The sequence below is a fragment of the Arvicanthis niloticus genome, chromosome 10 (genome assembly GCF_011762505.2).
Source record: "Arvicanthis niloticus isolate mArvNil1 chromosome 10, mArvNil1.pat.X, whole genome shotgun sequence".
NCBI lineage: Eukaryota > Metazoa > Chordata > Mammalia > Rodentia > Muridae > Arvicanthis > Arvicanthis niloticus.
Window position 1 is genome coordinate 43,401,233 of NC_047667.1, and position 27,023 is coordinate 43,428,255.

At 42.6% G+C, this 27,023-nt stretch overlaps 1 protein-coding gene across 3 annotated transcripts in view; it reads right to left on the minus strand.

The window, feature by feature from the left end:
* Positions 1–20,991, minus strand: part of Axdnd1 (axonemal dynein light chain domain containing 1) — an 84,430-nt gene extending 63,439 nt beyond the window's left edge. Inside the window, exons 1-10 of one of the 3 annotated variants that reach the window (XM_076941393.1) lie at positions 20,716–20,991; positions 20,172–20,364; positions 19,042–19,217; positions 18,283–18,389; positions 11,340–11,454; positions 6,948–7,030; positions 4,746–4,802; positions 3,848–3,950; positions 2,050–2,171; positions 95–235 (exon numbers count right to left, since the gene is read on the minus strand). In XM_076941393.1, coding sequence (XP_076797508.1) covers positions 95–235; positions 2,050–2,171; positions 3,848–3,950; positions 4,746–4,802; positions 6,948–7,030; positions 11,340–11,454; positions 18,283–18,389; positions 19,042–19,217; positions 20,172–20,265 — 998 coding nt within the window. In that variant the 5' untranslated portion in view covers positions 20,266–20,364; positions 20,716–20,991. The remainder of the gene's footprint in view (positions 1–94; positions 236–2,049; positions 2,172–3,847; positions 3,951–4,745; positions 4,803–6,947; positions 7,031–11,339; positions 11,455–18,282; positions 18,390–19,041; positions 19,218–20,171; positions 20,365–20,715) is intronic. The other 2 variants (XM_076941396.1, XM_076941395.1) reach the window with 2 other exon arrangements.
* Between the last annotated feature and the right edge of the window lie 6,032 nt (positions 20,992–27,023).

Genomic DNA, 27,023 nt, shown 5'->3' on the forward strand with positions numbered 1-27,023 from the left:
GGCGCCTTCGCGGTTTCCCACTCCTCTCCGTGATTATCATTTACTACAGGTAAAGACAGGCTTCTGCTCTGTCGAGGAGCCTCGAAGCTTTCACCTGGTCAATTCCTCAATCACGTTCTTGAAGTTATACAGTTCTTGTAAGATGCGCTGGTCCATCAGCCTCTGGGTCACCAGGTCTTTGTAAAATTCAATCATCTGCCGGGCAATATGGTCGAGCATTTGCACGTACTTCTCTCTGCAGGAGACACAAGGGAGCTAATAGGCAGGCCGGAACCCAGGACACAGAAAACGAACCTAAAACAGGGCATGGTATTACAAATATAGATAATATCTGAGACAGAAAACAAAAATAAGGAAGTCTTTTATTTAGTTCTAAATGATAAACTCTCTTGAGAGAGGAACCGTGTCACAAATCTCTTTACATTAATAGAGTGCCTTGAGTAGAGTGAGATTTTTTATATAGTTGAATGCATAGATGACATTTTCCTCAAACCGACTAAATATAAAAAGACACCAACTATTTAAGAGCGGTTAACAGCCTCTCATTCAAAGCGGCTGTTACTTTTGCTCTTGGTCCTGTACTTCTGTCCCACCAGTCACAGTTTTGCTTGGGGCTTTGCCTGAGTGGGCTGCTATCCTGCTGTTATTCCAACCTGGTGCATCTCACAGTATTCTATCAAAACTCCTCTCCTTCTAACCCTAACCAGTCTCTAATGGCCTTGCTTCTAGTTTCTCAGGCCAGTCGGCCAGCGGGAGGAGGAAATTCACACTGATAACTCACCCTAGAGGAAAAGCTTGTTGGGCCCGAGATGTGGATCAGGAGGTAAGGGCTCTTGTCACACCAGCCCTACTGACTCTGCAAAGTTGACCTCTGACCTCCTTGTGCCCTCATACACACATGATACACACATATACAATAATAATAGTTTTTAAAAAGAAATTCATAGGCTGAATATGGTGGTGCATGCCTTCAATCCCAGTACCTCCCACACACCAGAAGGCAGAGCTTTGTGAGTTCAAGGACAGCCTGGTCTACATAGTGAGATCCTGACTAAAAAAAAGAACTCAGTGCATATTTAAGGTTGGAGGCCAGCCTGGTCTACATAACAACTGCCCAGCCAGCCAGGACTATAAGTGAGATCCTGTATTTTAAAAAGAAAGGAAGAAAAAAAAAAAACTGTTCAGAAAGCAGTCCCCCAGTTCTACAGAAAATGAAATACAGACATACTATTTGGTCACTGCATTCTTTCAGCTTTTGGGACAGAACCAAAGTTATAAGAAGGATTTTTATAGTAATAATAGTATTTATCATCTTCACCATTAATAACTACATATAATGAGCACCTATCTCTCCTTTCCTTTTTAAATGTAACCTAGTCATAGAGATAAGGCTGTGTGTGCTCACGGGTATGAAGTCGACACAGCACATGTGGAGGTCAGAGGACAGAGGGCAACTGTCTGGAGTTGGTTCTCCTTCCGTTGTCGATGCCAGGTCACCAGGCTTTCGTTAGCAAGCACTTTACCCTGGGGCCTGGGTGTACTCAGCTCTGTGTTCTCATTTAAGTTCCACCACATCCATCCCACGAGTTCCTTGGCTACATAACAAGTTTGAGGCCAGCCTGCCCTACATGGAACTCTGTTTCAATAGCTAACCAGTTAGACCTTTCCACTGTCCTGTCAAACATCTCAGTATCTGACACAGAGTAGGCACTCAGCGAAACCACTGGTTTATGAATGGCTAGGTGCATGGGAGCCTTCCCAGTGGTGACTTTCTTCACTCAGGTAAAAGAACAAAGGCTCGGACTTTTACCCAGAGCTTATGCCAAAATGAGCATTTTACTATAGAAATTAAAACTAAACAGAAGTTGGTCCCATAGAGATATGTTTGTAGCTTTCTCAAAAGTATGCACAAGCACAACTCAAGCACATTTTAAAAGATGCATGTATAGCAATAGTATAGAATCCTATTAACTTGTATAATTAATATGTACTAATAATTATACAATGTTTGAAGAGGGCAACCTAGAAAATTCCATTACTACTTCTAACCTGATTCTTGACAGCAGCTCTCCTCTGTCTGCGCAGTCCACAGTGACCTGTCGAATCAGTTCATGAAACACTGTGTTGTAAATGCTCTGTTCCCTCTTCAACACGTCGAGCAGCTGGTGCATCTAGCAGAGGCAAGCCACACAGCCAGTGTTTATCACAGGCTACCAGCAAACACACTGAAAGTGAGCATGGCCTATAGAATCTTGGTTGATTTACTGCACTTTCATTCACATATTTACATATCCAGAAACGACATTTAAAATCTAGCTAATTTTGGATGCTTTTATGAGATGCACTGAAAATACTGATACCACTCCTGAATTGTGCCTACCAGAACGGAGCCTGATTCTGGTCATGAGTCTACATCAGAGAAACCAAACTGAGACAGATTTTGTAAACAAACTAGCCTATGGACAGTAGGGTGTCATGGGGAAGAAAAGCAAACAAATGCTGGTAACTGTTTGAGACCGAAGCAATCTAAAGCAATGACAACTAAAAGCACCCTGGGAACCTGGGATCCTAGGCTGAACGAGGATAGCTTACAAAACCCATTAGAGGAACAGCTGGTGAGTTATATAATCTTAATACAAGCTGATACCATCTTATCCATCATGTACTGATCAAATCCATGGTCATCAGACTTCCTGGCAAGTGCCTTTACCCACTGGGCTATCTTACCAGCCCTCTTTTTGTTTGTTGTTTGTTTTCAGATAAGTACTTGCTATACAGCCCACACTGGGTTGAAACTTGAAATTCTTCTGCCTAGATCCTCAAGTGCTAAGAAAGCTACAGACCTATGCCATCGCCACCAGCTACGTATTGCAAAATAAGCAAGAGAGCAGTTAGGGATGTGACTCGGCTGGTGAAGCCCCGGGTTCAATCCCAAACACCACATAAACCAGGCATATTGGTGTCAATCTGTAACCCTTGAAACATGGAGACAGGAAGATCAAAAATTCATCCACAAAAAGTTCAAAATCACCTCCTGTAACATAGAGAGTTCAAGACAAGCCTGGCTTATATAGATCCTATTTCAAAACAAAACATCTACTAAAGAATATTTTAAAGATATTAGTATAAGGAAATACTAAATATTGGAGGATATGCAAATTACCTCATCTGGTCACTACACGTTGTATAAGGAAATTTTATTCCACTCCATAAATATGTCTTGTATGTCAGTTCAAAATAAAACTAAGTAATCAGATCAACCAATGGAGCCTTGAGAAACAGTAGCAATGTAGTCACATGCTAAATAACAATGTTTCAGTCAACAACAAACCAGGCCTTAACCATGGCTCTGTAAGGTTAAATAGGACTAAAAATCCCTGTCCCCTGCTACTTTTACTGTCCTTCTCCATTTGGATATAGAACCTTACCATTGTGCTACAACTGCCTGTGGAGCTGTGGCAGTCTGTCCTGCCTAGGCGTGTGTGTCTAGGTTTATGTAAATCCATACTATCATGTTTGCACAGTAATGACATCATCTAATGATACCTCTCTTGGAACACATGACCAAACAATATACAACCGTCCAGACACCTGCATAGTTTGCCACTCAGGTGCTTCCTAAGTGCTTTCTAAGCACATTAATGTGCCACTCAGTCTCACTCACAACACCACGTGCAGACACTGGTGTCACTTATAACCAACAGGTTAGGAAATTGAGGTGCAAATGCCTGAGGTGATTTTCCCATGCTGCTCATAGCAAATGGCAGAGTCAGATTCCAAACCACAGTGTGCCTCCCAGGCACACACTCCTCTTACCCACAGGGTCCTCTGACTGGCGTGAGGTTACCTTGGTTGGCCCCACATAATTCTCATTTTCTACTCCAGCCCTCTCCAGCATGGTGTCCATCACGTCATTCAGCTGGACCACTTCTATTCTCTTATTCGGTTTCCTGAAGATCAAAGGGACAGGCTAGGTAATAACATCTCATCAGGCCATCTTCAGATTCCAATGAGAATAATAATAACAATAATAAATAATAATAACTATAATAACATATTATAATTATCATTAGTATTGATATATTAATTATATAAATCACATAATATATATTAATTGATTATTAATGAATATATTTTATATATTTGTTACATTATATATTATAAACTACATACTGCATATACACTATATATTACATGTATATTAATATATTATATTACAACATGTTTATTATATATTATATCTGATATACATATTAACATATAATTTATATATAATTAATTACTATATTAATAATATAAAATATATTATTATTATTATTAGGTTTTTTTGAGACAGGATTTCTCTGTAGTCCTGGCTGTCCTGTAAAAAAAGCCAAAGATGCTATATAACAATATATAGGAATGGCAAGAACATACAGAAAAGGAGGGAGCCATAAATACCAAGCTTCAACACTGGGTCATTCGGAGTATAAGAAAAGACAAAAGACAGCAATGCAGAAAGATTCTAACAATGTACACAATATAAAATCACATTATATTGCTCAGGTACCATGCTATGTATACTATTTGAATATGCAACTGGTCACAGAAACACAACCTATTAAATGATGTCTTATAGGCAACTGTTACCTGCTTGGGTCCCTGCTATGACTTGAATGTTTTTGTATAGTAAAGTACCAAGAAAAGGGACATGTGTGTGTAGTTACTCTTTCCAAGAAACACTTTTAAAAATCATCTGTACTTACATGGATGGAAAGAGCAACAGCCTGTTCTCACTGTCTGTGAGGAGGGTGGTGTATTTGCTGCAACAAATAAGATAAGAAAAATATTAAATCAAAAAAACATTCTAGGGCTGAAGCATTTAAGACGGTGGTGGAAAACTAGGCCTTAGGGTGGAGAGGGGGAAGGGAGACAAAAGAGGAAGGACACAATCTGACCTGTCCATCAGTTAGCACACCAGAGACCCAGCATCTTGGTAACTAAGAGCCATTCTCCACTAAAAGAAACATGTGTTCAAGGAGTGGAGATGGAAGAAATTACAGCTAACCAAAGCTAACCAAAGCTAAAGCTTCAATGGAAGTTAAAAGCTTAGACATAGTTGTTCAAGGTCCTTTATGTGCATCCAGGACCCTCCATAGACCTCCACACAGAAAGATTATGACACAGATCAAAGGTGAGACACCTTAGTAAAGGATATTTAACTTCATTCCTTGATATATCAAAATACAAAGATTTCCTTGGTTCATTAAAACAAACAAACAAAAAAAGACATAGGTATGCAATTCCAACACACAGGAGGCAAAGGCAGGAAGGTCGGTTTAAGCTCACCTCCGCTACAGAGAATTTGAGACCTATCTGAACCACGTGAGGCTCTTGAGACCCCTTTGAGATGCTCAGCAGGTAGAAGTACTGGACACCAAGCCCAGCATCCTGAGTCTGATGCCTAAGACCCACATGGTGAAAGGAGAGATCTGACTCCCCAAAGCTATTCTCTGATGTGCACCCCTCTACACACACAACTAAATAAATGTAATTAAGAACAACAAAGGTGCTTTTTAGCATTTTCAGTGGTGACCGGATGGGCTTGGAACATAGCTCAGAAGACCACTTGCTGGCATGTACAAATGCCCTAGAACTGGAGTACAGGAAGTTGTAAATTTTCATCTGATGCTGAGACTCAAACCTGGGTTTTCTGCCAGGGCAGCAAGTGATCTTAAGTGTTGAGTCATCTCTTTAGCTCTAAAGTTTCACTCTTTAAAATATTAAAAAATTAAATGGCAGGAAAAGCTATAGAACTATTTAATCATGAAAACCCCGAATTCTTGTGGTCCTCCCTTGGAGTCCCTCTGACTATCAAGAGTTCTTTCTTGCTTTACCTTAACAAATCTATATACTCTGCTCTAAAAATAAACAGGAGGAGGAAGAAAATGAGGAGGCAATAAAAAAGAAAGGAAGAAAATAAGAAAGACAGAAAGGAGAGAGAGAGAGAGAGAGAGAGAGAGAGAGAGAGAGAGAGAGAGAGAGAGGAGAGAGAGAGAGAGCACCCAAGAGGTTTTTTTTTGCCTTTGCTTTATGGTAATCTTTCCTAAACTGTGCTAGGGCAGCTTGCCCACATATCACCTTACCACATTAGGAAGTGAGTGTGTTCTTCTCGGGTTCTTTAAGTGTGAAAGGATATGGGGAGCCTACAGAAGGCAGCTATCATCCTTGCAGCCATCTTGAGCCATATACCCTGACAAGAGACTTGATTACAATAGCCTACAACAGCTGAGCACACTCTGATAGCATCTTGTTTTAGATATCCAGGATTTTCCCTTGGGTGTGTGAGACTTAAAGATGTGTGACTTAAGGGCGTGACTTAGAGATCAGATTTAGAGACAAGGCCTAAGGGCATGACTTAAAGGCATGGCTTAGAAGTGAGACATATAAAAGGCGAGAGGCAGACAGAAGAAATTATTATTAGTTATTAGGCACTTGGCACTTGGAGGAAGAACTTGGAATTAGACATTAGGCACTAGGAACTTGAGACCTGAGACAGAGAACATAGAATAGGAACTCAACTTGAGACTTGGGACTTGGACTAGGAACTAGGGACTAGGAACTCAAGGCTAGGGACTTGGAGAGAGGAAGAGAGACTGAAGAATAAACGGGATTGAATCACACTCTGTCTGGTCTCCATTCTTTGAGTTCGTCCTCACTCTCTCTCTTGCTGAACCCCGATCCGCAGACAGGAGCAACCTGGGGTGCGGGCTCTAACAATTTAGCCCCCAAGGTTTCAGGCAGTGAGGGTTCCAACATTGATAGAGTGGTCCAGGGCATTTCTGGCCCCCAAACATGGGGCAGAGCGGTCCCTGACATTTTAGCCCCCAAACGTGGGGCAGTTCGGGCCGCAACAAAAGGAGAACAGAGCTCACGTCAGATATTCAACAGAACATTCTGATACTCACTCGTCATAACACTCCAACCCTGAAACTCCTGTATTTGACACAATATGAAATTCTTCAGGAACCAAAGTGTCTGCTAATGTCTTCTGCATATAAAGAAAAGGATGAGTATATTAATATATGAAAAACACTTAAGTTACACAAATTTTAGTCCCTATCCCAAAAGGATACGATTATTGAGCAAGGCAGTGGTGAGCTTTCTTGAAACCCAGTCTCACTCACTACAGTAGCCCTGCCTGGCTGCACCTCCTGGCTGATACTGCTTCTGCTTCCAAGAGCCAGTTTGCACATTTGCACCACCATGCCCAAATGTAAGTTGAGAAACTTTTGGCTTGTTTTTAAACAAGGTCTCTCTATGTAGTCCCAACTGTCCTAAACATCACTCTGTAGACAAGGCTGGCCACAAACCCACAGAGATCCTCCTGCCTCTGCCTCCCAAGTGCTGTGATTGAAGGCATGCACTGCCACACATCATCTTAAGTTGAACATTTGATAAGATAAATAATATTAGTAATATGAGTCATAGCATAGGCCAAAAAAAATGTTTTAAGCTGGACATACACTGTAAAAATAAGCATGAATGTGAGGACAGATCCTCTTCTGTTATAACCATTATTTGGTATTTGAGACGGATTAATTTTAAGATCCTTCAAAGATACCAAAATCTAGAACAGTGGTTCTCCACCTTCCTAATGCTGGAACTTTTTAATACAGTTCTCCATGTTGTGGTGACACCCAACCAGAAAATTATTTTTGTTGCTACTTCATAACTGATTCTACTACTATTATGAAACATAATATATGCTGGGCAGCAGATGCACATGCTTTTAATCCTAGCACTTGGGGACAGACACAGGCAGATCTCTATGAGTTCAAGGCCAGATTGGTCTACAAAGCAAGTTCCAGGACAGTCAGGGATACACAAACCCTGTCCCAAAACACACACACAGCAAAGAAAGTAAGAGAGAGCAAGAGAGAGAGAGATAGAGAGAGAGAGAGAGAGAGAGAGAGAGAGAGAGAGAGAGAGAGAGATATGAAAATGAACTGCAGTTTTTGAAGACAGAGGGTTGCTAAGGGGGTTGTGACCCAGAGGTTGAGAACCACTAATTTAATGCTCAACTCCATTACATAAAACAGTTTAGTGTTTAGGTGGGCCTATATGCATCTCTTATTTATGTTGTATTGACTCTGGGTTACTATAATACCTTATAGAAGTATATTGCTGTCATGTTGAATTATTTAGTGCCAAGGACCAACCTCAGCTTAGAGAGGGGTTCTGGGGAAGAAGTCCAGAGAAAAGAAGGCTCAAAGTCAAACTGTGGGTTACAAGCTGTGTTCTGATCAAGGCAGCTTTCCAGATAGCCCTCTATAGATAGCTCTTGGCTCTATAGTCTACTCAAGATAGCTTTCTTCTTGAGACAGCTCTCTGTTTGAGACAGCTCTCTCTTGCTAGGAAAAAAAAATCTTAAACAAAAGAACTGTTATTGTTCTCTATTAGCTCATCTCATTCAGACCAAAAGTCCAGTCTTTTATTTACACATCAACTGAATCATTTACTCCAGGTTCCCTCTTGAATCAACATCCCATGACCTTAACCCCCTGATTCTTAGAAAAATACAGCAAGCACATTTTTTAACATCGCAAATGAATTCAGAGATCTGCCTGCTTTTGTAAGCACAGATAATAAGCTAGCTCAGTGGGATCTCACTCTGAGATTGCCATTCCTATCATGCCTGGGCATAACCTAGTTCTGTCCCACACTGATCTTGAATATGCCTTGAATATAAACTCAGAAATATGCCTGCCTTTGTATTTTTCTGACAAGCTGGCTCATAGTGCAGCTGCCTCTGTTCTTTTAGGTCTACAAAGCTCCTTATATGATTCATATTGCATCCTTATATTTTGCATAGTTGAGAAATATATATTCTTGAACTCATGGTTTCAGAGTTCTTTCCCACAGCCTTAAGGGCTGTCTGGAAGGTCTCAGCATTTACCATTTTGCTGAGATATTAGCCACACTCTTGCCTCCATGACTCATGTTGCCTCTGATTATTGACCTTGGGAGAGGACATTTCTCAAAGAAAGAACATGAAAATATGTACATTATTACACAAACAAGGCTTGTGCCCACAGCAACCATCAACACTCATGGAGGACCACACCCTACTGGCTCTGTTCCAAGGGCAGGAACCATGCCATGCCATCCCTTACATGGCCAAGCCAGACTCAGCAATTTAGAAAATGACAAGAAAATATCTGTACTTGTGTAGTACAGATACATTCTTTTTTTTTTTTTTTTTTTTTTTTTTTTGCAAAAAAATTTCACTTGTGGTTGATGGTATAGGTGAATGGAGAACCCTCAAGTATGGAGGGCCAACTATATGCATAAACCCTTTAGCTCCTTTTTTTTTTCTTGTGGCAGTTTGAATGAGATGTCCCTTGTAGACATAATGTTTTTAATACACTGTGTACTGTTTACCCTTGTGTTATTCAAATACTGATTTCTCTGCCCTCATATCTTGTTTCAATCCAGACACATCATTATAATAGTTATGCCAAGAATCTCCTATCTCAAGTTTGTGTAAACAATTCTTACCATTTATTCTCTGGCTCGTCAATAAATGCTGCCAGGCAGAATAGAGAATAGGGCAGGACATCTGCCAGCCAGAAGGAGGAGAGATGAAGAGAGGAACAAGGAGGATGGAGGATTTGGTGGCATGAGGAAGGGGACTGGAGAGAGATAATGAAAACACAGTTGAAGCCTAAAGTGCTAGATCAATAATGATATGCAAATGTCACAGGATGGGGCTGGGAGGAAGCCAGATTGGCATAGACGGTTAAGGTAGATCATTTAACTGCTCAGCAACTGAGGTACAGTTTTAAGTAAATCTTGGTTTCTCCGTGTAGTTATTGTAAACTAGCATAAGGTAAAGAAATACAGCCATTGTTTTAATTCACTGCTAATATTTATATTAAAGATTATTTATTTACAATCCCCTATAAGTCTCAGGCATTTGAACTCTTGGTCCCCAGTTGGTGGAGCTGTTTGGGAAGGATTAGGAGGTGTGGCCTTATTGGAGAAGGTGTGTCACTGGGTGTCAGCCTTGAGTTTCAAAAAGCTTGCACCATTCCCAGTGTGCCCTCACTCTGCCCCATGCTTTTGAATCAAGATGTACTCAGCTGTTCCTGCCACCATGCCTTTGCTCCAGCCACCATGGACTCAACCCTCTGAAACAATAAGTCCCAATTAACACTTTCACAATAGGTTCTTTTGGTCATGGTATTTTGTCACAGCAATAAAAAATTAACTAAGACATGTTAGAACCAGAGAATGAGCTATTCCTGTGAATCCTGACCATGTCGGTTTTTGGAGAAATGTAGAAGACTTGGACTAGAAGAACCTTTGAACACTGTAAATGGAGGTTAGTGGGTCATCCCAGTAGAGTCTGGAAGACAGTAATATGAGAGCTATGAGGACTGTGGAGGACCAGATCAAGAGGGCTTCAGAGAGGAACAATATTAACAACTTGGCTAAAGACCATGCCTGTGATATTTTGGCAAAGACTGTGACTGATCTCTGCCCTTGTCTTAATAGGATAAGTTAAGGAGTAATGGACTAATTTCTTTGGTGGATATTTCAAGACAACCTAATTGACTATGTCGTGTAGTTATTAGTAATCATTCTTATGCTGGTATATGATGAAAAAGAGCAAGTGCCCTGTCTTGGAAAAAGAAAAAAAAAAGAAAAAAGAAAAAAGAAAAAAGAGCAAGTCGGGCAGAAAGAGATACAAAATGTACAGTTTGAAAAGAAAAAGAACACCAGGAAATTTAATGTTACTGCCAAGGCTTGTGACAAAAGGGATAAGGTAATTAAATAGTGGTCTGACCCACACTATGAATAATAAGAGAGATGCCTTGGGAGACAGAAGTATATCTTGGGTGCTAGCCTGATTAACATAGCAAGTTCCTGAATATATGGGGCTACATAGAGAGACCCCTATCTCAAATGAGAGGCAGGGGAGGGGGAGGAAGGGAGGGAGGGGGAGAGAGGGAGGGAGGAGGAGGAAGAGAAAGAAAGAGGGGGGAGGGCAGAAAAGTCATTGTCTACAACTCTGTGAATTTTCCCTGGGTAGGGAAAAAATCTAGTGTTCCCTGATTTTGTACTTGTAAAATCAGTAAATACTTACTCATCAAAATAGTTCAGTATAGTCTGGAGAATGGCTTAGAAGATCTTTGATCTTTGCCCAGTAAATGGTAAATGCTATCGTAAAGAAATAGCTAGAATGTATCTGAAGGCAGTGGAGCTCTGCAGACTGTTGTTACAGTCTGATGCTGCTTTAGAGTTTAGAGAAACACTTTGAAAAGCCAAGAGTGGGAGAAGTCTTCTCAACTTACCTTATGAGGCACCATGGCACTGTTCTGTGACTGTGTTGACTTGTTTGGGGGGCAAAGTTTGTTCTCCCTGGTCTCTCCTTTTACGTATTTAACATCATACAGGAAAGAAATATCCCTTTAAAATTAAGAAAAAATATGTTTTAAAAGTGGATTTTCCAGCTGGGCAGTGGTGGCGCACGCCTTTAATCCCAGCACTTGGGAGGCAGAGGCAGGCAGATTTCTAAGTTCGAGGCCAGCCTGGTCTACAGAGTGAGTTCCAGGACAGCCAGGGCTACACAGAAAAACCCTTTCTCGGAAAAACAAAAAAAAGTAAAACGGAAAAAAAAAAAAAAAAGTGGATTTTCCTAAGAGTGCACACAGCCACACGCCCCCTGCTGGTAGGTCAGGGCAGCAGCTCTGCTCTCATTGCCTCGTTTTTTCTCCCTGCTCACTGATATTTTTCAATTATTTTAAGACATGGGAAAATGGAAGAATGACTCACAATGAATACAAGTCTGTTGATCCTCACCCCCTTCTGTGTCACTAGGTGAGTCCTTTATGTTAGAATGATGATTTATGTTAGAGCTGTCTCGTTCCAGCGGGTTGGCTCTTCACTTTCAGCATGGCTGCCATTTAAGGACACTTAAAGGTCACAGCTGTCCAAACTCACAGCCAGGCCCAGTTTCCTCTGGAAATGCATAAGCTTCCAGTAAAGGTTGCCTAATTAAGGTGGAACAGTCCTTGATCCAAACTTTCTGAGCAGAAAAGCTTAAATTACAATTGGCATCACTTCACACGCAGAGGGGAGGAAACACGTTAGCAGCAGAAGGGCCCTGGGTGGGACTCACTCCTGCAAGGTCCACGACGTTTGGAATCTGCAGCTGCTCACCTGGTCGGTGACCTTGGATTTAACATCCAGCGGCAGCTTATTGGATGGAGGCCCCTCCACGACCAGAATCCAAGTTTGTGGGGTGAACCTGCAGACACCTGGACCAGCACTTCCCACCTCATGGAAGACTGGGCATTAGCCAGGAGTCTGCCCACAGTCTTCCTCTTCTCCATCACAAGCTTCTCACTCACAAACTCTTTCCTCCCCTTCAACCTTGAATGAATCAGCTTTTTCTCACAGTCACTCCTGACCATGGTGTGTTGGAGTCCATCTTGGTTCACAGCCCTGGAATCTCATTCCACCATTGAAATCTTCTGTAGAAAACACCCACTACCCTACTAAGATACTCCTTGTCCTGGTTTTCTTTTTTCCACTGTGATAAAATACTGACCAAAACCAACCCAGTGAAGGAAAAGGCTTATTTGGCTTACAGATTCCAGTCCACTATCACAAGAAGCTGAGGCAGGGACTAGAGAGGAACTGTGCTTACTGGCTTGTTCTTCATGGATTGTTCAACCTGCCTTCTTCTACAACACCTGCTCAGACATGGCACTGCTAGTGCAAGGATTGCTAATCAAGACAATACCCACAGACAAGCCCACACGCCAATCTGATGGAGGCAATTCCTCAACTGGGGTCCATCTTCCCAGGCAGCTCTAGTTTGTGCCTAGCTGACAGACTACCCAGATCATTCATAGCAAAACTGTTCCCTTCTGAAAATCTCTCCTTCACCATGTATTGCTGTTATAGCATTATGATGTAGCTAGCTAGAATCTATCATCTATGTCTTTCTGTTAAATATCAAACTTCCTGACATTACCTCACAGAAGGGCTCTTCGTCTCCCTTCTGAAATCATGCCGCAGAGACCTAGTGAGGACTTCCCTTTACTAGGGTAGTCTCATCCATTTTTTGCCACTACCTGGAATACTTTTCTGATTTTACTACTCCCTTGTCTGAAACCAGTCTCCTGGATTCCCCCTTTGTGTGAAATCCTCCTGAATCGTCTGTCCATCCCAGGGGCTATTCCTTGGAATGTCTGTGTCTTCATCCTGTAGAGATGTTCCACAAAGCTGTGTCCGCTGTGCTAGTGGTTCTCAACCTGTGGGTCCTGACTCCTCTCAGGGTTGAATGACCTTTCATGGGGTTTGCATATCAAATATTCTCCACATTAGATATTTACATTATGATTTATAACAGTAGCAAAATTATAGCTATGTAGTAGCAATTGATTTTATGGTTGGGGATCCACCACAACCTGAGGGACTGTATTAAAGCAGCATTAGGAAGGTTGAGAACCACTGCTCTACACTTTCTTTCTTGGCCAAGCCATCAAATCTGCAGTCTGTTTCACCCTCTTTATTTGCTAGGCTGTCATCAAAGTCTCAGTCCCTCCCTATCCTTTGCCCTCAATCCCCAACCTACTGCTAGTGCCAATTAACCCTGCAGATCAGGACAGTGGCCAGTTCTCCCATTTCATGCCAATAGCAAATCTCTAGTCCACTTTTGATGTGGGTTCTCAGGTCTCTAGGGTATATCCTATATACTTCGGATGTTTTCATGTCACCATCCTGCCATCTCACTTTAAAGTAGACTCTGGCCTGACTTGTGCTTACTGTCTGTTCTCTCTCCTCTGCATCGCTGATGCTACAGAGGACACTGGCACACTTGGCTGGCCAGGTTCCTTTCCCTTTTCATCCATGTTCTAGTTCTCCCGTTTTCCTTTGAATAATTACCTTGCTCTTCTATTTGGTCTCTCAAAAAAACAATTCTGGGTGCCAGCAAGACATTTCTGTGGGTAAAGACACTTGCCAAATAAGCCTGAAGACATGCATTTGATCAGTGGGACCCAAATAAAGGTACAAGAGGTGAATGAACTGCACAACACTGTCCAATTGATCTGACATTGCATCTAACCATCACAAGAAGGCTGTGGTCACACACACACACACACACACACACACACACACACACACACCACTCAAAACACAATACTAGTAAAATATAAACAATATTTTTAAAAGATCATTTAGGGCAGGCTAGATGCCTCAGTGGTAAAAACAATTACTGAACAAGCTGAGTTTGACTGCCAGAATCCACAGTGCAGAGAGAAAACAGACTCAGCAAAGTCCTCCTCTGCTCCCGGTGTGCATACCATGGTAGGCGCGCACACACATGCAATAAAAGAATGCACGCAATAATACAAAACTTAAGTAAATGTAGTCACAGTAGTGACCTGGGTCATTTGCATTAAAATATGTCACGTGCAGAGGTCATAACAGAAAAATAGCAAGTAGTACTGCACACATATTAAATTTTTATTTGACAGAAACACCCAAAGCATGGAAGAGGGCATTGCAGGAGGGGAGCTAACTAAAACAAAGTCTAACGTGTATGAAACATCCTAATGAGCTCGGGATGGTAGCACATGCCTTCGGTCTCAGCACCCAAGAGACACAGACCGGTGGATCTTTGCTTGAGGCCAGCCTGGGATACATAGTTAGTTCTAGGCCAGCCAAAGCTACAAAGTGAGTGAGACTCTGTATTAAAAAAAAAAAAAAAAAAAAAAGCCAGAAAAGAAAAAAATGAAGAAAAGAAAATGTAATATTGAAATTTAATTTAAAAAAAAAAAAGGTTTTCCTTTGCTAACAGAAAGTATTGTGAAGTCTTTGTGAAGCTGGTCATGTGATTGTCATATCAGTGTCAAGGAGAAGCAGGCATTATGTCCGTATTAACAGTAGGTTTTATATCTTCCCTCCCTTTCATGTAAATATACAGTTATGCACAATTCTACATTTGCTACAGCCTTTTTGTTGTTGTTGTTTCGAGACAGGGTTTCTCTGTGGAGCCCTGGCTATCCTGGAACTCACTCTGTAGACCAGGCTAGCCTCGAACTCAGAAATCCGCCTGCCTCTGCCTCCCAAGTGCTGGGATTAAAGGTGTGCGCCACCACTGCCTGCTACTACATTCTTACTTCAGCATGGTAGGTATGCCTTTAATTTCAGCACTTGGTAGGCAGAAGCAGGCAGACCTCTACGAGTTCAAGACCAGCTTGGTCTACATAGTAAGCACCAGGTTAGCTAGGGCTATGCAATAAGACCATATCTCAAAAAAATATTTCATTACTTTATTGTTGGTGGGGATGTGTGTGTCTATGTGTGTGTGGGGGGTGTAAGTATAGGCCCAGATATAGGTGTAAGTATAGGCAGTTGGAGGACAATTTGGGGGAGCCAGTTCTTTCCCTTAACCCATGGGAATGGGTTCAGGTTACCAGGCTTTATCTGCTGAGCCATCCTGCTGGTCTCAATAACTTTGGTAGCAGTCAATTTTCTGCAGTCAATCGCTTCCTGATGAAAATCCTGAGATTTATTTTTTTGCATTGAATGCTGACAGGTGGAGCCATCAGAAAAGATTCTCAGAGGCTAAATGCTTTTTTTGGCTGTATTTTATTGCTGTGCTCTGAATATTTGACATGCCTAGACAAATTACCCCTTGTCCCTACCAGCTGTGTCATTTTCTATGTGCGCAGGTCCAATGCTGGTGTCACAGAACTAAAATCAAGATGTGGCTGGTGACTGGGGTGTGGATGCTGGGAGGAGCCATGCAAAAGACTAGTCTTTTGTTTTGTTAACTTGACACAAGCTACAGTTTTCTAGGAAGAGAAACCTCAATTGAGGAAATGCTTCCATCACATTGCCCGTAGGGCATTTTCTTAAATACTGACTGAGGTAGGCATGCCATCCCTGGGCAAGTGGTCCTGGGCTGACTAAGAAAGCAAACTGGACAAGCCAAAGGGAGCAAAACAACAGTCGCTATTCATCCTTGGATCTATGGCTTTTACTTCAGTTCCTGCCCTGACTTCCCTCAGCAAGGGGGTGTGGCCTGAGAGTTGCGAGACAAACCCTCTCCCCAAGTTGCCTTTCATCAAGGTGTTTTTATCACAGCAAGAGAAACCCTAAGATGCCTTCCTCTGGTTGCTGACAGGATTCATTCCTGGAGGCCATGGGACTGAGACTGTTTCCTTGATGAATATCAGCTGAGCTGTCCTTAGATGGTCCAGCTTCTAGTATTCAGTTCCTCTTTCCATTTGTGTCCTTCCGTTCTGCAATCCTTGCTTGGTCTCGTCTCCTGACCCACTCAGCCATCTTCCTTTTCTACTCCCAGAGCCTGGTGCTTATGCTAGGCTCACTAAGGAAAGCCACAATCTCTCTAGCTTCAACCGTCATACCCTCTGCAGAGTCCTCTGCTGGTGAGCTCTGTGTTCACAGGCCCTGGGGTTACAGTGAGGATGGGGGTGCTACTCCTTGCTGTCCACATTTTAAGAATTTCTGCTCAGAAAGCATTTGACATTAAAACTTTTAGTAAGTTTACTGTAACATTCAGATAAAACTAGTTAACTTTTCAAAACACTTGAAATGTCTTGTAAGTGCTGATTATTACACTAGTAATTACACCTGTGATCTGAAGCGATAAGATACAGATTCTTTAAACCACAAAAGCTCCACAATGAGGAAAGCCACATAGCCAGGTTTCTGCTGCTCTTTGTGGCCTACAGCACAGCTGAGTGGTGACACCCACACTTGGATAACATGTTATGGCTGGAGACACTCTGGCTTCCACCCTCTCGTGTCTGCTTCCTGAGATCCCTTTGGGCATATAAAACTGAGCAACTCTATTCATCCCTTTTCAAAGATGATAAAAGTAACTTCAATAAGAATAAATATCCTACTTACGCTTGGTAACCTTTCAGTTGAACACAGCGTGTAAGTAAGGCATGCAAAGAGATTTTGATAAGTGAAAAATACTTTCAAATGAATAGGCCACAATCTTCAAGGAACAAAATTTGACAGAGTATTTTTGGGAATGGTACAAAATAATAAATAGTATTTGGTGATTTAATCTGACACAGTATAAAATGGTTAAGGGTTCCTGTAGTAGTGACAATTCTGGAATTTGGGGTTCTTTCCTTTAAAAAAAAACAGAAATATTATAAGACTATGTTTTTGCTTTAATCCCAGGTGTGGGATATGGAGCTGCTTCACAGCAGCTAACTATGGTTTACCTCATGTCTAGCAGAGGCATGGTTTTACCAGCTACAGATAGTTTTTGAGATTGTGTGCCATTTGGAATTCTGGGAATTTTTCAGAGAGTATATAAATGTGAGAGCCCCAGTAGGCAGGGTTGGAAGTTGTTGGTTGTTTAGGGGGTTTTGTTGCAGTTTATTAGTAGTTATGCTCAAAAAAGAAACAAGAAAAAAGAAATTAGATTCAGATCTCTCTCTCTCTCTCTCTCTCTCTCTCTCTCTCTCTCTCTCTCTCTTTCTTTCTCTCCTATCTACTGATGGGGGGAGTGAAACTGGGGGGCATAAAGGGTGGGGAAAAGGAGAACCCACAAAGTAGCAAAGACCAGCTACAGGTTCCTTTGGAAAAGACCAGGGAAATTAACCTAGTCATCGAGGTTTTCCACATCATGTTTTCTCTAAGCTGTACAAAAACTATGGACACCTACAGATGGGAGACTGACTAAGGGCTTCGGTTTGGTGATATTGTCCTTTTTAATACAGGACAAAAAAACAACCCACAGGAAACTACAGGAAGAAGTATACAAATGCATGCAAAGCAAAATAAAACAAAACAAAGACAAACAAACCCCAACAAACCAAGCCTGGGAGAAGGTTCAGAGGATAAAGGTGCTAACAACCGAGCAACAGCCTGAGTTCAAACTGCAGGAACCATATGGTCGAAGGAGAGATCCCACTCCCATAAGTTCCCTTCTGATCTCACACATGGGACATGGCATACACAGATTAGATAGATAGATAGATAGATAGATAGATGTATATATGTTTAGAAATTCAACAACCAAAAGGATGCACAGCCAACATGGATAGTAACCAACATGCTACTACTAATTATACATATATCCTTTCAGAAGTCTCACTTATCAATGATACTACAAGTTTCAAAATCTGTAATTCTTCAGTGTTGCCATTCTGCCTCCTCCCAAATCTGCCACACAAAATGAGAAAATAATTCTACCTATCTGTATATCTGCACCCCACTCTCTTCATCCTTTACCTTCCAGCTCCTGTTAGGGAGACAGGATGATCAATCAGATATTTGAATTTATCTCTTCGAATAGGGTGCTGCCAGACATGATCTACAAGACGTGGAAGGGTACCACCCTGTGGGAAAAAAAGCAAAAAACATAAATGTCCAGCAGAGGGCACTCTGGTTGAAGAAAATGTTACTTATTTGACTTTACATCAAGGGCATTTGGATGCTTTATAGAGGAGCAGAATGCATAAAGAAGGGCAAGCTAGAACATTAAGAGAGCATGGATAATGTGTCTGGTAAATTTACATAAAAACAGTTAACAGAAATATTCAAGCAATGGAAACATTGCTTTAAGAGACCTGAGGATTTTTCGATTTAGTTTTTTGAGACAGGATCTCATTATGTAGCCGGGTCTGGCCTGGAACTCGTGGCAATCCTCCTGCCTCTGAAGTGATGGAACTATCAGTGCCAGCCACCACCAAGCTCAGCAAGATCTGAATTTTCTAGTTGGCAAGATGGCTCAGCAACTGAAAGAGCTTGCAACCCCATGACTTGTGCTTCTCCCCAGAGCCCAGGCTGGAAAGAGAGAACCAGCTCCTGAAAGCCGTCTTCTGACCCTGTGCCCAAACTCACGCATGAAATAATAATAATTGGTTTTTTAATTTAAATCTGCATTTTAAAAGATCATCTGAATACACAACTTCTGCTCACCAAACACTTAACAAAGTGAATACAAAAAAGGATAGTGACCCCAAACATGTTAGGTATGTGTGTACAAACCTTTGGGGCTTTATGTTTCTTCGCAGGCAATAGGTTTTCAGGACAGGGACCAGCATTAGCTGCATAGTTCAGAGAGAGAAGAACTTCCTCAGGGATTCTGAATTCATTCTGAAGGGACGTAGGAAGGGGTTTGAGGTGGTTGACCATGTTTTTTTTCTCCTTTAGCTCAGGAAGCACTAAGAAAGTAATAGGAAAGACAAACTTTTAGAGGAGTGTTCTGGGGATTAAACTTTCTCAGACTGCCTCAGCAGTCTCCTGTGTTTCTAACAAGAAGGGTGCTTCTAGTGGGGAAGCCCAGCTACAAATAATCCTTAAAGCACTGAGTAGCATACAGTCCAGAGAATGGTGGAGGGAAGGGAGGAAAGGGAATATGAGAACATGAAGAGCGATACAAAGTAAAAGGCCTGGGTTACAAAGTGAGTGTACAGCCAGCCCGGGCCCCACCCCCTCCACTGCCCTTCAGCATAGATAGTGAATAGGAAGCTAGCTCAGGGTAGAGTGCTTGCTTAGTGTAAGTCCTTGAGTTGAAACTGTACCTCCTAGATGATGGAACTGTAGAAAACTATAAATAAGAAACAAATCAAAAAGCCCTGTGACCTTAAGACTGGAGATAGTTTCAGTTTGATGAGCAAGGATTAAAGGGTAACTGACCTGACTCTTATTCTGGTACAGGTCCACATTTATTCTTAAGTCTTTTTACATTTTTCTTGAAACAGAGCCTCACTATGTAGCTCTGACTGGCCTGGAATTTACTACGTAGACCAGGCTGACCTCAAATTCACAGAGACTGCCTGCTTCTGCCTTCCAAGTGCTGGTATTAAAGTCATGAGCCACAAAGACACAGCCCCAAGGATGGAAATCTTAAGGAATCTCAAAAAATTCTTGAATCTTATACTAATAGGCATATTGAACTAAGTTCTGCTTTTCTTATCCACATGATTACGTTTTTAAAGTTCCCTTAAAGTCAGAGAACAAGAAGCCAAACTTCATATAGCTATTAGTATTTAAATGAAGATGAAACAACATTCTGATCTGGCGACTGTCCAGGCTGGCTGGGGAGAAGGAGAGAACGGATTTTAGATTCTGTCAGTGGCCATGATGGTTCTATCTATAGTATCCTTGAAGTTTACCTTTTGCCTCCTTGACTACAGACAGTTTTGACTGTTTGGCCTCAGATGTTGTTGTGGAGGTCATCGAAGTGTCCGACACTTTGTGGAGAGACATAATAAACAATGCCTGCTATCACTCGCAGAAATATTCCTCCAAAAAGTTAATTCAAAAACAAATCAAAATCTGGCTGGGACTTTCAAACTGTCCATAATTCTGTAGGCAAAACAAAGCAAATGAATAGAGAGACCTCGTGAGTGTTTGTGTTCAGACTGAAATTCAGAATTCATCTGGCATAGGTTTTTTTTTTTTTCTTTCTTTCTTTCTTTCTTTCTTTTTTTAGGGAGCCCTCTAGGATAACCTGACAGGACAGAGAGGGGTATGGGTGGGTCAGAGTCAGGGCCCAGCCCAGGAGAGTCAGGCTCCGCCTCCCTACAGACTGCGGGCGGGTCAGCGCGGCCCTGTTCCGCGGGTGCGAGTGGAGCGGGGCTCCCACGGTCCTTTCAGCAAAGGCCTGCACCCTAGGAGTGCCCTGAAGAAGTGCATGACACCCGCCGCTGTACCCACTAGTTGTGTTTGCCGCCTGGCGTCGGTCCGCCATCCCTTTTCTGGAACGCCCTGTGTCGTCATAGCAACGCAGGACCCCCTCCACCCCACTCGTCCTAGCAATTTGCGGGGCCCAGCTGCCTCCGGCGGAGCCATCAAAAGAGAGATGAAAAGGTGTCTCTACTCTCTCTAGATGTTTCTGTGCGGTTTTAGTCATGGGTAGTAGCAATAAGGAAGAATATTTAATCAGGCTGTTGTCTCGGAATGGGACAGCCTCTCGAGGCCGCGCTTCCGGGTGCAGACTGCGCAAGTGCAGACCCGAGCTCCGGTAGAGAGTCCCGGGGCCACGCCCACACGAAAGGGTGCTATAGGAATGAGTCCTTTCTATCCTTGACTCTGTTCAAGGCTAGCAGAGTCTACTATGAGTTCTGAATCTGCCAGGGCAACTTAGTGAGAATCTTGTCTCAAAGGGAGAGGAGGAGGAGTAAACTAGCAAACACACATCCTAGTTTTGTTGTTCAAGTAACTTCTATGCCCTCAGTTCATGTTCGAAAGTGCAGTTCATCTTAGAGTCAGGTAGCTTTATATGCCAACAGTAGCTGAAGAAGACAAATAACTGAGCAGGACTTTCTCACCTAGGCTAATGGAAGAATTACGTTACAGGTTACAAAGAAATAAACGGGCCCCGATTTGCATTTGCAGTGGCACTGGCTCTCTGTTCTCTCTACTGTGGTCACTCCTCTTGGGGGGAGGTGGAGCTCAGGTAGGGGTTGAGACAGGGTTTCTGTGGCCCTGGTTTCCACCTCCCAAGTGCTGGGATTGTTGCCATGAGCCACCAAACTGGAGCTGCCAGCCCTTAGCTCTTCTTAGTCTCAACTGTGAAAGAAACGTCTTTTCTTCACAGACTGCCCATCTTCTATTGTAGCAGCACCAATGTACTAACAACACTTTCTCTCCAAAGAATCTACCGATTGTAGGAGCACATCATGATCAGTAGTTGGCATTACAACAATCGTCCCACTGAAGCACCTATGGAAACAAGAACAAAGTAACTCTCTACTTACTCTCTGTGACCTAACTATTCCCACCCATTTCTGCAGTGTAAGGGAGATGGGAGAAATCTCTTCAGAAATTAAGTGTGCCTGTTTATTGAATCAAATGGCTCTTCGTTGTCATGCAGGGGCAAATGACAGCATGGTGGGGTTGGGGACCGATTTATGAAGGTTTAGGGTCCACTTGGACTCAAGTTAATCAAGATTGTGTATCTGATTTGTGACGTTGATATAGCCGTTTGTAAATTTAACAAGAGAAAGCTCTTGTGGGGTGCCATACTCAAGGTTGGCATGGCTGCTTACTTTGATTTCATATTTTCATTTCTTTTAGGTTATGTGTATGTGCTTATATGCATGTGAGGGAAGATACCCAGCGAAGAGGGACTCAGATCCTCTGGAGTTACAGGTGGCTCTGAGCCACCTGACATGGGTTCTCAGGACCAAATCCAGGTCATCTGCAAGAGCAGTCTGCCCTCTTAGCTACAAAACCATCTCTCCAGCTCAAAAATATTGATTTTAAATAATGCTGTGAGAACTGCAGACTCGAGTTTCATTTTTAATTACAAAATCATTAAATGGTGGAATGGGCACACTTGTAGCCCCAGCACTGGAGAGATGGAGCAGGAGGATCGGGAGTTCAAGGCCATCTTTGGCTACATATTGAATTCTAGACCAGCCTTGGCTATATAAGAGATCTTGTCTCCAAAAGAAAAAGAAAACCTTAAGTGAATTTTAACTTGGGATCAGCATATTTGTGCAAAGCTGTGTTTTCAGCATCAGTGTTTATAACAATCAATTCTAAATAAAAAAACAAACAAAAAACTCAAACCTCTACATCTCGCACTGTTAAACATTCAGTCATGATATCTAAAAATCCTATGTAAAAATAATCAGTTAAGCATGGTAGTACACTTCTTAAGTCCCAGCCCTGGGAGGTAGGGGTGGATCTTTGTGAGTTCCAAGCCACACAAAGAGACCAACTTAAAACAAAATGAAACAAAAACAAATAATAATGAAAAATAAAACAATAACTTCAAAGAAAAGGAGCTGTGAGCAGAAAACATTTAGGCACTATGCTACAGAGCCCATCAGCTATGGAAACTCTCCATAGAAGAGCAGAGCTTTGAAATGTCTGAGGAGCCACTGTGCAAGCAGGGAGCACGCACGCACTCATTCACTCACTGACTCACTGACTCACTGGATACGTGGGAGAGAACAGGGACCCACGGCAACCACTCCAAGGCCTTTAGAAAGGTCACTTTCAACACTGTGGATCAAACTGATGCAGCTGTGAACATAAGGCCACACAGGAAGAGTCGTGGGACCAAATAAAACTGTCCAGAGAAATTTCTCAAAGTCCAGGTGCACACGGCCTGAAGTAAAGATCTCTGTGGGTGGCATTAAGGGTTACAAAGAACAGTTTCATATTGGTTTGCACAGCATGATTGATTCTGAAGCAATTGACACCGTGGTTGGCCAGGACAGTGGGAAGGGGCTTTGCTTTCATAACCTCCGATGAGCATGATGTCCTGGTTAAGATCATCATTCAGAAACAGACTCTGAATGTCTAGGAAATGAAGACAGCTCTGTCAGAGCAAGGGATATCCAGCGCTTCCTCTGGATGGAGGCCTTTATGGAAACTTTGGTGGTTTCATTGAGGTGGTTTGGTGCTAATGACAATTGTGCCTGTGGGCAGTTTTGGTAGCAGCACTGGTGGTAGTGATAGAAATGGCTCTCCTAGACTTGCTAATGATAGTGGTTGTGGAGATGTGGGTTTGGTTATCCTGGAGGAATATGCACAGAGTGATAAGCAGGATTGGAATAAGCAGAGGTGATTGACAGGATTGTGAAAAGATGGACAGCAGCTATGAGAGAACGGCACCTGTACTAGCGGTACAATGGAGGTGGCAGCACCTGGCAGCAGTGCTGGGAGTTGCAGTGACCTTTACGGTGGCAATATCATCAGTCATCAGCCTTGTGCAGTGACAGAAATCTCACAGGCAGCAGCAGCTCCGGCCCCTGTGATTGCAAAGGTCAATACTTTGCCAAAGCATATAACTAAGGTGGCCATGATGGTGTGGTGGTGGTGGACTGTTCTAACTACTTCCAGGAAACAGAGTTTAACAGGAAGAGCCAGGGAAACTCCAGGTTACAACTCAGAGCAGCACAGAGGTGGCAGGGCCTGTCAGAGATGTTTGAGAGAATACTCATGAGTGGGGGCAGGAGGAGGAGCCCCTCAAGGACTGTATTTGTGCCTAAGTATGTACCAGGGCTTTTTTCTGTACTTTGGGGGTTTTATTTTAGACTTTTTTTATACCCATGCTGTTAGCTGATCAAGACGCTGAATGAATTTGTCTGTCTGTTAAAAGGGAATAGTGGCTGTAAACACACTCACTGTGCAAGCCGATTCCAACACCCATGGATGTGAGCTGTGCCTATTAGTGGACCCCTTTAATCCCAGCACTGGGGGAGACAGATACAAATCTCTAGGCCAGCCTGGTCTATATAGGGAGTTCCAGGCCACCCAAGTCTTCAGTATGAGACTGTCTCAATGACAACAAAAGTGTGGCTAGACAGGTGTGCCTATAACCATGGTGCTGAGGAGACAGGATCACTGGGGGCTTTGCTGACCAGCTTTCTAATCAAGTGTGTCCAGGTTAAGGAGACTCAAGGGACCAAGGCAGACAATGATAGAACAAGACACCCAATGTCCTCTGACCTCCACATGCACCCACAGTGCTACACACATGCAGACACTACACACACTGAAGTTTTTTTCAAAATATATTTATTTACCGCATTCTTCACATATGCAATAGTTTGCCATTTTGTATATGAACACAAAATTTAAGAAGTTTCCAGTGGACTGGGAACAATATGTATTAAACAAATTCATCACACTGGTGATTAAAGATCTATAGGAAGAGGTAACTGAAATTCTGGAGTAAAAAGTAAGACAACCAGAAGCTATGTTTAAACACACACACACACACACACACACACACACACACACTTTAAAAAAAACAGCTTTTTTCTTTTGTGACCCATGACATACAGACCCAAGACATGAAGGCAACTGTTGCACAATCCGAATGGCAGGGCCTCAACCAGGGCTTCAGCTCGTTCTCTTCACACCCAAGAGTCGTCCATGCTCGGACTCAGACTGTTATCTCTAATGACTGGGTGTAATGCCTGTTTCAACAATATTCAAAACCAGTACAGCTACCTTTCAATAAGACACACACTGCCACCAGGCCCTGGGTGCCTTCTATCACCCGAAGGGAAGTGCTCCAGCAGCAGGGCATGCTGACGTAGAAATGGGCAAGCGGGTATCAAGATGAGAATACACATACAGAAAAGAGGGACACGTGCATCTTTTCAATGTGAACACAAAACTAAGGCAGTTCTGAAAATAATACACCTTTTCTCAAGAGTAAATTAATTTAAAGGCATTTACAGAAGATAAAAGATTCACTAAGGATCAGAAGACTCTGGGATGTTCCTACCAACTTTCAGCTAATTGTTTTTATCTGTTCATATCTCAGCTTCCTATTGAGATGAACATGGAGGAGGGCTCCTATCTCTCAACAGCTAGCTGTCTTTATTTTCTTATAAACTGGGCTTTTATGTAATGTCATGTTCCCACAAACGGCCTAGCACTCCGCTGCCCGATTGAAGCTTGAAACTAACAAACAAGGGTCACTCACTGCCATACTCCTCAAAACCCTGCAGCCTTCCCGTGTCAGAGCCATCAAAGCCTAGACACTGAGAACTCTTTAGCAATGTGGGAAGCTGTCATAGCATTGGGGGAAAATTACATGAAATTACCACGTACGATTTGTCAGCATGACACTTAACCTTTATTAATCAAAGGAGTGAGCTATCTTCAACTAAGAAATTTATTCTAAGGCTGGACCTCTAGCTCAGTGCTTCCCCAGCATGAGCAAGGCCATGCATGGGCTTAGTTCCTGCTACAGCACAAAACAGAAATCAATCCTGCTTCCAAAGGCTATAAAGCATTCCTTACACTGTCAGAAGTTCCTTCCACTCAATAATGCTAGGGCCTGGCTATCAAATATGGACACTGGTTCTAAACTCTTGGTGTAAATACCTAAGTAACAGCATCGGCAATGCTCGCCAGAAGCTTGTTCCCTCCCCCTAATGTTAAGGCAGATAAACCTGAAGTTATTTTGGAAAGACAAAACATGAGTGAATGCCCATGACCATGTAGTTTAAAATAACAAGGTAGCAAACCAGCAGTGGCACAGCAGCTTAGGCACCGGCCTCCAGAGGGGGGCTCTCTCTCTCTCTCTCTCTCTCTCTCTCTCTCTCTCTCTCTCTCTCTCTCTCTCTCTCTCTCTTCCCACCCCCCCCCCCCCGTTTGAATCCCAACTCTGCCCGAGTCTCATGGAGGAAAAAAAGAAAGAAAAGAAAAAAAAAAAAAAAAAAAAAAAAAAAAACAAGGTAAGGGCTGCACAGTGGCTCAGCGGTTAACAGCACTGACTACTTTTCCAGAGGTCCTTAGTTCAATTCCCAGCAACCACATGGTGGCTCACAACCATCTGTAATGGGATCTGGTGCCTTCTTCTGGTATGTCTGAAGATAGCTACAGTGTGTTCATATACATAAAATAAATAAATCTTAAAAAGAAAAGAAATGAAAAATGATAGCAAGGTAAGACAGATCCGTGTGGTGTTTCCCATCTGATACTCTCAGGAGGCAAGGCAGGGGCATTGCATTTTGCACAGGCCTATCAAGGAGCAGGTGGACTCAACAATCCTGGAGGGCAGAGGTCTATTTTAAGAGTAGCAGTAGGTACTTCTTAGGACCTTGCAGTTTTTATGAGGTAACAACCCAGACTTAGGTTTTAATTATAGGGCGACTAAGAAAATAGTAAGGCTGTTTTTGCCAGGGCTGGCGCTCTGCAGCAGTCCTGTGAGGTAGTTACCATCCCCATTTTACAGATGAGGAAAACTCTGGCTCTGTAATGCAGGCAGCCTGCCTGTGCTCACTCTTCTGTAAGTCCCCCAGCTGTCTGAATCTACAGCCCATATGCATCAGTCACCTCCCTACTGGTTCTCAATCTGGGTATTCTCGGGGAAGGAGAGAATCTCTGTAATAACGGAGAGGAACAGTCCTCTGTAGATACATTGTGTCTGTTTTATGTGAAGGAGCTTGAGAGACAGGGTCACTTGTAGCCAAGGCTGGTCTTCAACTTCAACTGTGTAGCCAGGAATAATCTAGAACTTGTGATCCTCCTTCTCCCACCTCTCTAGA